This window comes from Pseudorca crassidens, chromosome 2 (genome assembly GCF_039906515.1).
Source record: "Pseudorca crassidens isolate mPseCra1 chromosome 2, mPseCra1.hap1, whole genome shotgun sequence".
Classification (NCBI taxonomy): Eukaryota; Metazoa; Chordata; class Mammalia; order Artiodactyla; family Delphinidae; genus Pseudorca; species Pseudorca crassidens.
In genome coordinates this window covers 19,171,804-19,184,900 of record NC_090297.1, presented here as the reverse complement: position 1 = coordinate 19,184,900, position 13,097 = coordinate 19,171,804, and the positions used below count along the sequence as shown (strand labels likewise).

Sequence of the window (13,097 nt, the reverse complement as noted above, 5' to 3'; positions counted from 1 at the left end):
TCTTTATCAACAAGTTCCCAGACCAAGCAGTTTTAACTAGAAATTCCATCAAGAGGTCAGCAGTAGAGTCAAAAATTTCTCCCTCTGTAAAGAATCTAAATTCTCCAGAAAGTTTTTAAAGAGATTACACTTCAGGTAAATAAAAGGAAAATGAAGAATTCAGAGGATAAATGAGATTTGTGAGGGACTTTAAAAACAATTACATGGGGACTTCTCTGGTGGTCCAGTGGTGGAGCCTGTCTTCCAATGCAGGGAACGTGGGTTCGATCCCTGGTCGGGGAACTAAGATCCCACATGCCGCAGGGCAAGTAAGCAAGCGTGCCTCAACTAGAGAGCCCACATGCTGCAAACTACAGAGCCCATGCACCCTAGAGCCCGCGCGCCACAACTAGAGAGAGAAAACCCGCATGCCACAACTAGAGAGAAGCCTGCACACCACAACTAAAGATCCCGCATGCCTCAACAAAGATCCTGCGTGCCTCAACAAAGATCCTGCGTGCCTCAATGAAGATCCCGCATGCCTCAACAAAGACCTGATGCAGCCAAAAAAGAACAATTACATGACGTGGTTATGCACAGAAAAATGGCTATAAAGATACACATTACAGCACTGGTGGTTTTTTTCTTAAGCTATTTATTTATTTTTGCTTTTTTTTTTTTTTGTAATTGAAGTACAGCTAATTTACAATATTGTGTTAGTTTCAGGTGTTCAGCAAAGTGATTCAGTTATATATATATATATCAATATTTCAGATTATTTTCCATTATAGAATATTACAAGACATTGAATATAGTTCCCTATGCTATACAGTAAATCCTTGTTGCTTATATACTTTATATATAGTAGTGTACATATGTTAATCCCATACTCCACCCCTCCCTTTCCCCTTTGGTAACTATAGATTTGTTTTCTATGTCTATGAGTCTGTTTCTGTTTTGTAATATATAGATTCATTTGTACTATTTTTTAGATTTCACATAAAGTGATAGCATATAATATTTGTCTTTCTCTGTCTGACTTACTTCACTTAGTATGATAATCTCTAGGTCCATCCATGTTGCTGCAAATGGCAGTATTTCATTCTTTTTATGGCTGAGTAATATTCCACTGTGTGTGTGTATGTGTGTGTGTGTGTGTGTGTGTGTGTGTGTGTGTACCACATCTTTGTAAACCAATCATCTGTTGATGGGCACTTGGGTTGTTTCCATGTCTTGGCTGCTGTAAATAGTGCTGCTATGAACACTGGGATGCACATATCTTTCCAAATTAGAGTTTTCACCTTTTTCAGTTATATGCCCAAGAGTGGGATTGCTGGATCACATGGTAGCTCTATTGTTAGTTTTTTAAGGAACCTCATACTGTTTTCCATAGTGGCTGCACCAATTTACATTCCCACCAACAGTGTGGGAGGGTTCCCTTTTCTCCACACTCTCTCCAGCATTTATTATTTGTAGACTTTTTGATGATAGTCATTCTTACTGGTTTGAGGTGATACCTCATTGTAGTTTTGACTTGCATTTCTCTAATTAGCAATGTTGAGCATCTTTCCATGTGCTCATTACACTACAGTATTGTGTTTTTTAATTTAATTTTTATTTTATATTGGAGTATAGTTGATTTACAGTGTTGTGTTAGTTTCAGAGGTAAGCAAAGTGATTCAGTTACACATATACATATATCCATTCTTTTTCAGATTCTTTTCTCATATAGATTATTACAGAATATTGAATAGAGTTCCCTGTGCTAAACAGTAGGTCCTTATTGATTATTTTATATATAGTAGTGTGTATCTGTTAATCCCAATCTCCTAATTTATCCCTCCCCACTACCTTTCCCTTTTGGTAATCATAAGTTTGTTTTCAAAGCCGGTGAGTCTGTTTCTGTTTTGTAAATAAGTTCATTTGTATCATCTTTTTAGATTCCACATATAAGTGATGTCATACGATATTTGTCTTTCTCTGACTTACTTCATTTAGTATGATAATCTCTAGGCCCATCCATCCATAATGCAAAGGACATTATTTCATTCCTTTATATGGCTGAGTAATATTCCATTGTATATATGTACCACATCTTCTTTATCCATTCCTCTGTTGATAGACATTTAGTTTGCTTCCATGTCTTGGCTATTGCAAATAGTGCTGCAATGAACACTGGGGTGCATGTATCTTCTCGAATGATGGTCTTCTCCAGATATATGCCCAGGAGTGGGATTGCTGGATCATATGGTAACTCTATTTTTAGTTTTTTAAGGAACCTTCATACTGTTCTCCATAGTGATTGTACCAATTTACATTCCTACCCTATAGTGTAGGAGGGTTCCCTTTTCCCCACATCCTCTCCAGTATTTATTATTTGTAGACTTTCTATTTTTTATTTTTTTTTGGCCACACCGCGCGGCATTCAGGATCTTAGTTCCCCGACCAGAGATCGAACGCATGCCCCCTGCAGTGGAAGCGCGGAGTTTTAACCACTGGACTCCGCCAGGGAAGTCCCTATTTGTAGACTTTTTGATGATAGCCATTCTAACCAGGTTGAAGTGATACCTCATTGTAGTTTTGATTTGCATTTCTCTAATAATTAGCGATGTTGAGCATCTTTTCATGTGCTCATTACACTATAGTATTATTTTAAATTTTGGACCTCTAAATGACTAAGAACAAAGGATTAATAACAACAATAAGCAATGCAAAACTGAAGTCATAAAAATGCTATAGACTATTTTAATATAAAATACTCAAACACAATAAACATATGAATGAATGACTCTGGTATTTTATTTTGGATTATCTATGTTTAAATTTTTCATTAAAACATATTACAAAATAAGTTTCTTTTAAAACTGTATATGCAACAACATACCGCAGCTGTGAAAAGTTACTTACCATTTCAATGCACAGGTGCCTTAAATATGATAAAGGCAAATTTTAACTTAAAACAATGCTTTATCTGTTTTATTTTAGACACAACAAAATATTTATCTTTCAGGTAGTTCATTTGGAAATACAGTATCTTTCTAGTCAAATAATTTACTCTTGAAATATTTTTCATTTCTCTGGCAAACTGTCCCCATTATCACTGATAATTTTTTTTTTTTTTTTTTGCGGTACATGGGCCTCTCACTGTTGTGGCCTCCCCCGTTGCGGAGCACAGGCTCTGGACGCACAGGCCCAGCGGCCATGGCTCACGGGCCCAGCCGCTCCGCGGCATGTGGGATCTTCCCGGACCAGGGCACGAACCCGTGTCCCCTGCATCGGCAGGCAGACTCTCAACCACTACGCCACCAGGGAAACCCCACTGATAAATTTTATTGGCTCCATTTATATTTGTTTTCTAATAAACTGCTTCCAATTATGAAAATTTAATTATCTGGACCTGACTTTGAAATCTCAAGTCTCAACTTTCTGTGTGGGTCTAAACACCCAAGACTCAGGCTACTTTGGGTACATAAAATAAATCCAGACTAGAATGTTCATCACTTCTAAGAAACACACCCACTTTACAGATGAGAACAACAACTTAAACCTGATCTTTCAGTTATATAATTTGAAGATTCTTGACCTCTAAACCAATCTGTTATTAAGTTTAGATCAATGGCTATCTATCTAGTGAGCAGCTTAGTCATAAAACCTAAATTACAAGTCTCAAATTCAATAACTGAACACTATTTTTATTTCTGGTATTTTACTATGCGTTAATATAGAACACAGTACCAGAAACAGACTTAATACTCTCTTACTTGCTTCTGTTCCCAGACTACAGATACCAATTTGTCCCAAAACGTTAACAGATACTTACTGAATTGATGAGTTATCTCCTATATGACAAGATTTGTGTTAGGTGAGAAATAAAAGATGAAGAAAATAATCCCTGACCCCTCATCTCCTGGAATTCACATTCTAACCGGAACAATGATATGAAGGAAAATGATTCAGATGAGTGACAGAACATGCAACTGCACGGTGCTCCAGACAGATGGTAGGAAGGGTTAGCTCTGCTGAGGAAGCACAAAGATCAGAGAAGGATTCAGAAGATACCTGAACTAAACCTTGGAGAGCATTTGGTTTCATGAACTAAAACCCTTGAAATATGTTAAGATAAACTTTTTACAGAGTTAGTTGTATTTTAAAATATTTCTAATAAAGATATGCTATAAAGGTAGATCATTCTTCTCTTCAGCAGCATAGTACATTGCTAAGTGCCTGAATGTTTTGGCATGCTTACAAAGGGCTCTGTGGAGGAGCACAAGAACTGAAAACATTTATTGTGGGTAAGAATGCTTTGGGGGGACTTTTAAAAGTCCTTATTGAGGGGCTTCCCTGGTGGCGCAGTGGTTGAGAGTCCCCCTGCCGATGCAGGGGATGCGGGTTCCTGCCCCGGTCCGGGAAGATCCCACATGCCGCAGAGCGGCTGGGCCCGTTAGCCATGGCGGCTAAGCCTGCGCGTCCGGAGCCTGTGCTCTGCAGCGGGAGAGGCCACAACAGTGAGAGGCCCGCGTACCGCAAAAAAAAAAAAAAAAAAAAAAAAAAGTCCTTATTGAGAACGACCTGTGCTTTCGGCCAGAAATGGGAGATTTCTTCATTCTGTTCTACTACAATACCTGTTCTAACCAACCAATCAGAAGAATCCTATTACTACCTGGCCACACTGAGATCTGACTTAATGATTAAACACCAAATAAACCAAGAAGATACTAAGTAAAACAGATGACAACAAGACAATAAGAGTCTAGCCTCACAGTAAAAATATGTGTGAAAAAGACTTAAGGGTAAAACTAACTAAACAAACAAACAAACAAAAAATAGAGATAGGAAAATAACAAGAGGGTCAAGAAACTAAAATATTTATTGCACCCCCTCAAAAAGAGGCTTAAGCGCGAGTTCCCTGGTGGCCTAGTGGTTAGGATTCCAGGCTTTCACTACCATGGCCGGGATTCAATCCCTGGTCAAGGAACAGAGATCCGCAAGACCCGCAGCGCACCCTAAAAAACAAAAAAAGAGGCATAAGTAACTATTCCTTATACACAAAGCAGAATAGTTTAAAGTTATGTTTGCTTAAAAGAAGATTCCTTATTAAAAAAATTCTTAAGGGACATGGAAGGCTGACCATAGGACTAATCAGTTTGGTAACCTTTTAGTGAGCCAAAAATTAAAGGAAAAAACCCAGATCCAAAAGCACTGGCTGATCTCATTAGCTCTGCTTAAGAAACTTTATAGATGTGACTTCACTCCTGGAATACACATCTATATTTAGTTTATACCTAATATGGATAAAGTCCTGAACTAACAGCCATTTCCTCTCTCCACAAAAAGAAACTTCCTTGCTTTTTTTCTGTCAACAATGCAAAGATTAGTGTAGGCTCCTCTGAAGGGAGAGGTTAAGAAAGAAAAAAAAAACAGTAAAACTAACAATTTAATACATGATTTTTGTTAAACTTGGAACTGTTTGACACTTCTAAATTGGAAAAAACAATCCTAAAATCAAATATGTGATATTCAAGTCAAGTCCCTCAACAAGTTTATAAATAAACCCTTAAGGTACTTTTAAAAATACTAATTAACCAGGCCCCCAAAATGCAAAGAGATGAGGTAATGGAAAGTTTACAGTTTCCTTTCAAATTTAACCAAGAGAACTGGAAGCACCAAACTCATTTAACAACTATCTAGGCTCACCGGTTGTTAGTGTTCTCGAAATATTCTTAAACATTCTCTGAATTCTTTCTTTTTTATTTTTCAGGGTGACTGAAAACAGCAAATAGTGAAAACAAAACTCTGTTAGGTAAAAATTCAAGTTTCAAACAGAGAAAAAGAATATAAACAAATAAAAAAGCTCTCAGCGGTTAAGAGTCAGTCTCTCTGAATCACAAAGACCTAGGTACAAATCCCAGTACTGCTACTTACCAGCCCTGTGAGCACATACAAGAAATGACCTAAACCTCATGTGTAAAACAGTACTGATAGTTCCTATTTCTGAGTTTATATGAGGATTAAATTACCTAACATATGTAAAGGGCTTGGCACACTGTGCCTGAACCACAGTAAGCACTCAATGCTACCTATTATCTTACGACTATTACTCTGACTTTAATAGGAAAACAAAAACCTACTGCTCATTTTTATATACCAGTGTACTCTATCTTATATAGGAATAAATTAAGTAGTTTCAAAATGCTTATAACATTATAAAATGAAGGATTTTTAAGTCACTTTATGATCCTTACATCATCTATCAATTACAGCCATGCCAAAGTTTACCAAAAAAATCAAAGAACAGTGAAATGTAGTAGCACAGGGAGCTAAGTGAAACCTATATATATGCCAAGATCCATAAGTCAAAAGTACTTCTGCAGAACCACTAGATCCTATATGTTTTAGATTATCCCTCTTTATTTCTTTTATGCTCTCACAGAAAAGAATAAGAAGAAAAAGAAGACAAAACAAAGAAATAAAAAACAAGAAAAACACTCTTGATAATAATGGACTCTCAGCTTTAGCTACAAGTCCAGAAAGAGCTGCTGAGGCAGATGTTCTAAGATGGCAGAGTCCAATCTGACTGTCCTTTAGTTACCTAACAAGTGTCAACAGGATCATGGTTCACTGAAGTTAATTCAGGAATAAGTTCAGGTCTAATCTTGGACTTTTTTTTTGTACTAAACCTGCTCTTCTGATAAACAATGGAAAGTTCCCCACCTATTTGTAATGGCAGACTGGCAGATGCTTCTCACAGTAACATCCTGGAGGTTGAAAGCATATATGTTAAACATACAAACTATCCATGGGCAGTCTTAACTCAGCATTCCCAAAGGTCCATGGGATGACAAGCAAACAATGCTTACTGTGTCAGACACTAAGTGCTTTTCTTATATTAACTCTTTTAATTTTCACAAAAACCCAAGAAGTAAATACTATTACCCCAGTGGAGACACTAAGGCACAAAGGGAGAACTAGGGTTGAAACATTGCTCCAGAACCTATGCTCTTAACAACTACCCTACAACAACAATGTAACACAAAGATCCAGTCTTCCAAATGACACCTCAATTGCCTACTTGAAGTATTAATTCTAATTATCTTCAATTCTGAAATAGACTATTTCAGTACCTACATAGGGAATACAAATGATACTTCAAGTCCACAATCATCCCCGGGGTCTGACTTTGGGATCTCGAATCTCAAATATTACACAGGACAGAAAGAACCTTTACGAACAACACTGAGGCAACACCATAATCTAGCACACGGGTCCCTGCTGAGTCATCAGGAGAATGACAGCAACTCTTGGGGCTTGTGGGCTGTCAAACCACAAACTTAGGGTCAGAACACAGCTGTGGACTCTCCCTTCAATCTTTTTTACTTTGCAAGGAAAAAAAGGTAACTGTTCATTTCAATCTAAAGTAACAATGATTTTGAGGCTCTAAATCAAAACTGCAAATATGAACTGAGCCCAGTGATTTGCATTCTACTCCCAGCTTATTTCTCTGGCTTCTCTATATGAAGGTTTCTGTGAATTTAATAGGCATCTGCTTTTCCCCAATAATGTGATCTTTTATTTCTTCTTTCCCCCCCAGTCTCCTCTGGAATCAACTCTGTTCATGGGAAGAGGGAAAAAAAAAAAGCTTCTGTATATTCCTTCAGCAAATACTTTCTTGAAGAACAATCAAATGAGTTAATACATGTAATGCAGTAAACAGTGCCTGGCACATAAAAAGCACCTCGTAAATATTTATATTAGTTCAAGTAAGTATGAAATACTCTTCTATATTTCTATCTCATGCATTTGGAAAATGCAACAGAAAAAGTCAGTGAGATTAAGCATCTATTCTAAATATACACAAACCAGATCTTCCTTGCAGTAAAAAGTTCTCCCAGTCAGTGAATTATGATGATTCTCATGGGAAATCTTTTCCCCTTTAAGATGATGGTGTAAGTGTTCCTTCCTACATTATAGCTCTTACAGCTGATACTTTTTTTTTTCTTAAAAGCCTTCCCTTGACATGTATCCCCTTCTACCTACCAACCTGTCTCTTCTACACAGCCAAGTTTCTTGTTAGAATTTGGCTTTACTCATTGACCCCACTCTCTTACTTCCTCTTCACTCTTCCACCCACTCTATCATGGCTTCCCCACCACCACTCCACCAAAGCTGTTACTACTAAGGTTACCGATGACTTCCAGGCTGATAAAGCAAACACACTCATCTGACTTGACACAACTGGTCGCTTCCTCCTTACAAACTTCTCCTAGTTTCCTTGGTGCCTGGCTCTCATAGTTTTCCTCTTCCCACTACCGCTTGATTGCAAGTCCTCCTAGTTCTCCTTTTCCAGATTCTCAATTCTACAACGCCTTAGTGTTGTGAGTTCCTCAGAACTTGGTCCTGGGCATTCTCCCTATTCTTCACTCCTCCACAGAATGATCTCACACACTTTAAATACCACATAAACAAACAAACAACTAAAGTATGTGTACACACACACTCACACACACACACACACACACTCAAGTCCCAAATCTCCCTACTCTGCCTAGACTTCTTTCTGAGCATCAGGTCTGTACATCCAACTTTCTACTAGACATCTCGGTCATCTCAAACTCATTAAGTCAAAAACTGAACACTGTCTGCTCCTCCTCCATCTCAATAAAAGGTACCTCCATCAACCAGTGATTCTACTAAAATACCCAAGTCATTTTTCACACTTCTCTCTTTCTCAGAACTCCTTTTTCAGTATCTTCCTATGTACTCCACTTCCAAAATTTATCTCAAATCCATTCTCTTCTCTCCATCACCATCCTAATCCAAACCACCACCATCATCTTTCTCCATCACAACAGCCTGCAAGTAGTGTTCCTTGTTTCCACTCTTGCCTCTCTTCATTTTCCACAGAACGGCTGGACTACTCATCCTAAAATGCAAATCAAATCATGACACTCCGTTTGAGAACTTCCTTTTTACTAAGGATAAAACTCACATGACGGGACTTCTCTGGTGACGCAGTGGTTAAGAATCCACCCGCCAATGCAAGGCACATGGGTTCGATCCCTGGTCCAGGAAGATCCCACATGCCGCGGAGCAACTAAGCCCGTGCGCCACAACTACTGAGCCTGTGCTCTAGAGCCTGCGAGCCACAACTACTGAGCCCATGCACCACAACTACTGAAGCCCGCGTGCCTAGAGCCTGTGCTCTGCAACAAGAGAAGCCACTGCAATGAGAAGCCCGCATACCGCAACGTAAAGTAGCCTCCACTCGCTGCAACTAGAGAAAGCCCGTGCGCAGCAATGAAGACCCAACGCAGCCAAAAATAAATAAATAAAATAAATTTATATTAAACTCACATGACACACAAGAACCTCCATGATGTAGCCTGTCTACCTCATTCTACACCTCAGTCTTGTTCTCTCTATTCCAGCCACACTCTCAATTTGTTGAATACTTCCAGCCTTTACATATGCCAATTCCTCCAGTCTGGAATGCTCTTCCTCTCATTCTTCCCCTAATTACTATTCATCCTACAAGTCATTTTCTCAAAGAAGTCCTCATTAAGCTTCCATCTAAATTGAATTTCCTGTCATTCTTTCTCAAGACACCCTGTTCTTGTCCTTAATGTAATTATATACTATATTTGTGTATTTTTTTAACATATGCCTCTCTCACTAGACAACAGGTTCCATGATGTCTTAAAATATTCAAATTTAACACATCGCAAACTAAACTCCTGATCTCTCCACCAGAACTAGCCCTTCCCAAAGGCTTCCCCATCTCAGTTAATGGCAACTCCATCATTCTAGTTGTTCAGAACAAAAATCTCAGAATCATCTTTGACTTCTCCTTCTTTCACGTTCCACATCCAATCCATCAGGAAATCCTGTGATCTCCATCTTAGAAATATATCCAGAATTAGACTACTTCTCACCTCAGTCCAAGCCACCATCATTTCTTACCTGAATTACTAAACAGCCTCCTATTGAGTCTCCCTGATTCTGCCCTCGTCTCCCTATGCTACTTTCTGCAAGGCTACATACTCAACAGAATGTTCTGTTAAATCGAAAAGAGCACACCCCCCATCATTCTCTATACTCCTTACCCTATTTCATTTTTCTTCATAGCACTTTTCACTAGTAGACATACATTTATTTTTTGCCTCCCCCAACTGAATATGAATGCCATAATGTTCTTTGATGTATCCAAGTCCCTAGAACAGTGCTTCAATATTTGTTAAACGATTGAATGAAAAAAGAACAAATACTATTCTGGCAGGCAGAAATTGAAGGTAGGAGGAGAGGCTGGCAAAGCCGAAGATATTTCAACCGAAAGAAACAAGAGCAAAAATCTTCCATGAAGGCAGAGTAGTACAGGGCATGTTGAGGACCAATCTGCCTAGAACATGAGGTATATTTGCAGCTGCAGTGGGGGAAAAGACTGAAAACACAAGTCAGGATCATGATCTGAAAGACTATGAATGCTAGATCATGGAGTTTGTATCTAATCCAATAAACAACTAGAGAAAGTAGGATCCATTTAAGATTTATGGCAAGAAGTATCACAGTTTTATTTTAGACAAAATTACAGAATATAACACAACTAATTATTGAGGGAAAGGATAAAAGTTTCTCCAAACTGATAATATATAGTACTTGGTAGATTCAGTAATACTAACTACCCTTCATCTGTTAGAATACAACATAAACATTTCACTCATCTCTAAGTCAATTATGTCATGTAGGTTGCCACATAAATCATTTCTAAAGGTCTTAATTCAACTGGACTTTAAAAAGCATATGAGACAAAAAGTCACTGTATTACATGGGAAAAAGCCATCATCAACCATGGCTCATTTACTCATCCTCTGTCCATTAAGCTGTTCTGTAAGCTCCTTGAAGACAAGGGAACCTGTTCTTATTTCTTTCCCTCTCCAGCACTTAGTGCATGGAAAGTATTCAATATTTGCTTCTATAAAGATCCCTATACTGTACTCGACTGTTCCTAGACAAAGATTGCATCTTATATCCTCCAACTATAAAATGGGCATACCTCACCTACTAGACAGTTATTGAAGGGGAAAATTAATACTAAAAAATAATTTGACTTTTCAAAACAGGTTTCTCCTAAAGAGCACAAAGGAGGGCCTACCTTCAAACCATTTAATCAATTTCTATACTATGAGCAATTCTAGGTGTTGGCAGATTTCACAACATAAAAGCTTCCCTTCTTCAAGCAAAGATCAATCAGGATAAATGTTCTTTTAGTGCCATTAGGAAGGTAAATCCAATCTGAGTTTCTCTGATAAAACCTAAATAAATTAATTTTCTTTAAACCAACTCACATAACTCAATACATGTTACATATTAGATTGGGCTTCACTATGCATTCTTCCAAGAATTCTGCTGTCATGAAGAACATTAAAACATTATACATAAAATGTCATCAATAATTCACGCAAGTTTATGAATAAGATTAGGACACATAACAAAATAGCAATAGCAGTCATTTCAAGAAAAAGGGGATATAAATAATTTTTATTTTATGGTGATTTTCTCTGTTCTAAGTTGTCTACAGTAAACAAGAGTTTTTTTTTTTTTTTTGCAGTACGCGGGCCTCTCACTGCTGTGGCCTCTCCCGTTGCGGAGCACAGGCTCTGGACGCGCAGGCCCAGCGGCCACAGCTCACGGGCCCAGCCGCTCCGCGGCATGTGGGATTTTCCCAGACCGGGGCATGAACCCGTGTCCCCTGCATCGGCAGGCGGACTCTCAACCACTGCACCACCAGGGAAGCCCAAGAGTTGCTTTTATTAACTGGAAAAAAAACATTTTTTTAAAGCACAATACATACAAATGAATATACTAGGAAGCAGAAGGAAAATGACATTACTTTTCAAATTGAGGGCCAATATTTAAACTAAAACAGACTACGGTTAGATACTATTTATTCTGAGTCACTTTTTTTAGGTACATTTGCAATCAAGGGTCCTGCTGACAATTACAAAATGTAAATCAAATCTATGTTATTGATGGCTAGCAACAGTTTTTACTTGATATAATGAAGAATCAAAAAGCCCTCAACATTTTTAAATCAAAAATGTAGATTCCTGACTTAACTAAAATATTCTGTAACTTAGAAGATCAAATAATACAAAACTTCATACTCTTCATAAGTTTATGTCTCTGCAAATTTTTCAGTTAAGTCTTGTGCATATGTATATTCAAAGCCAAAATTTCATTTAAGTCTAACCATCTTCTTTTTCTCTTGATTAGTCTATGTAGTCTGGTCTCACCACTCTTCCATTTCCCTACGTAGCACAACGGCCTGATTCGGTTGTCTTTAGCTTTTAATGAACTTTCACTCTAGCAATCTACCACCCCGTGTCCACCTCCATAATAAAGCAACTGGTTGTTAGCTGAGGAAAACATGCATAGAACTCACATATTGTTAAAAAAGTTCTTAATTACTTCAGCTTTCATCTAACTGTTTGTTTTTGTATTCTCCAATGTTTGTTCAGATTCTCCTTCTCCCTTCTCTCACACATACAAATAAATAGCTATGCTGCATGATGGTAAAATTCAATACTTAAATTATTACAGACGATTGACATTTTTACTATTCTAATGAAAACTTAATTCTTTTCACAAAAATGAATTATTTCACCTGTAAAGTTGGAAGTATAATTTTATTACCAAAAAAGTGTAAAAAACCTGTTACACCTCTTGCTTAGAGTTACACTGTATTTCAGCTCTAAGCAAAGCAAAAAAAAAAAAAAAAAAAAAATCTACAGAACAAAATCTATGCTCTGAGGGTCAATACATGGCCCTGGTTCTAATATTGTTACTTCTTCAAAATAGATTTTTTTTAATTTATTTGTTTATTTATTTTTGGCTGCATTGGATCTTCGTTGCGGTACACGGGCTTCTCATTGCAGTGGCTTCTCTTGTTGCAGAGCACGGGCTGTAGGCGCACGGGCTTCAGTAGTTGTGGCTCGTGGGCTCTGGAGCATAGGCTCAGTAGTTGTGGCGCACGGGCTTAGTTGCTCCGCGGCATGTGGGATCTTCCCGGACCAGGGCTCGAACCCGTGTCCCCTACACTGGCAGGCGGATTCTTAACCACTGCG

The 13,097-nt window shown here is 38.1% G+C and overlaps 1 protein-coding gene across 2 annotated transcripts in view; it reads right to left on the bottom strand.

The window, feature by feature from the left end:
• CLIC4 (chloride intracellular channel 4) overlaps positions 1 to 13,097 on the bottom strand; it is an 86,222-nt gene that overhangs the window by 64,535 nt on the left and 8,590 nt on the right. The window contains exon 1 of one of the 2 annotated variants that reach the window (XM_067724527.1): positions 4,924 to 4,945. The exons of the other annotated variant lie outside the window; for it this stretch is intronic. Within the exon in view, the coding sequence (XP_067580628.1) occupies positions 4,924 to 4,926 (3 nt within the window). The 5' untranslated portion in view covers positions 4,927 to 4,945. Of the gene's footprint in view, positions 1 to 4,923; positions 4,946 to 13,097 lie in introns of those variants that run through there. 2 annotated transcript variants of the gene reach the window in all.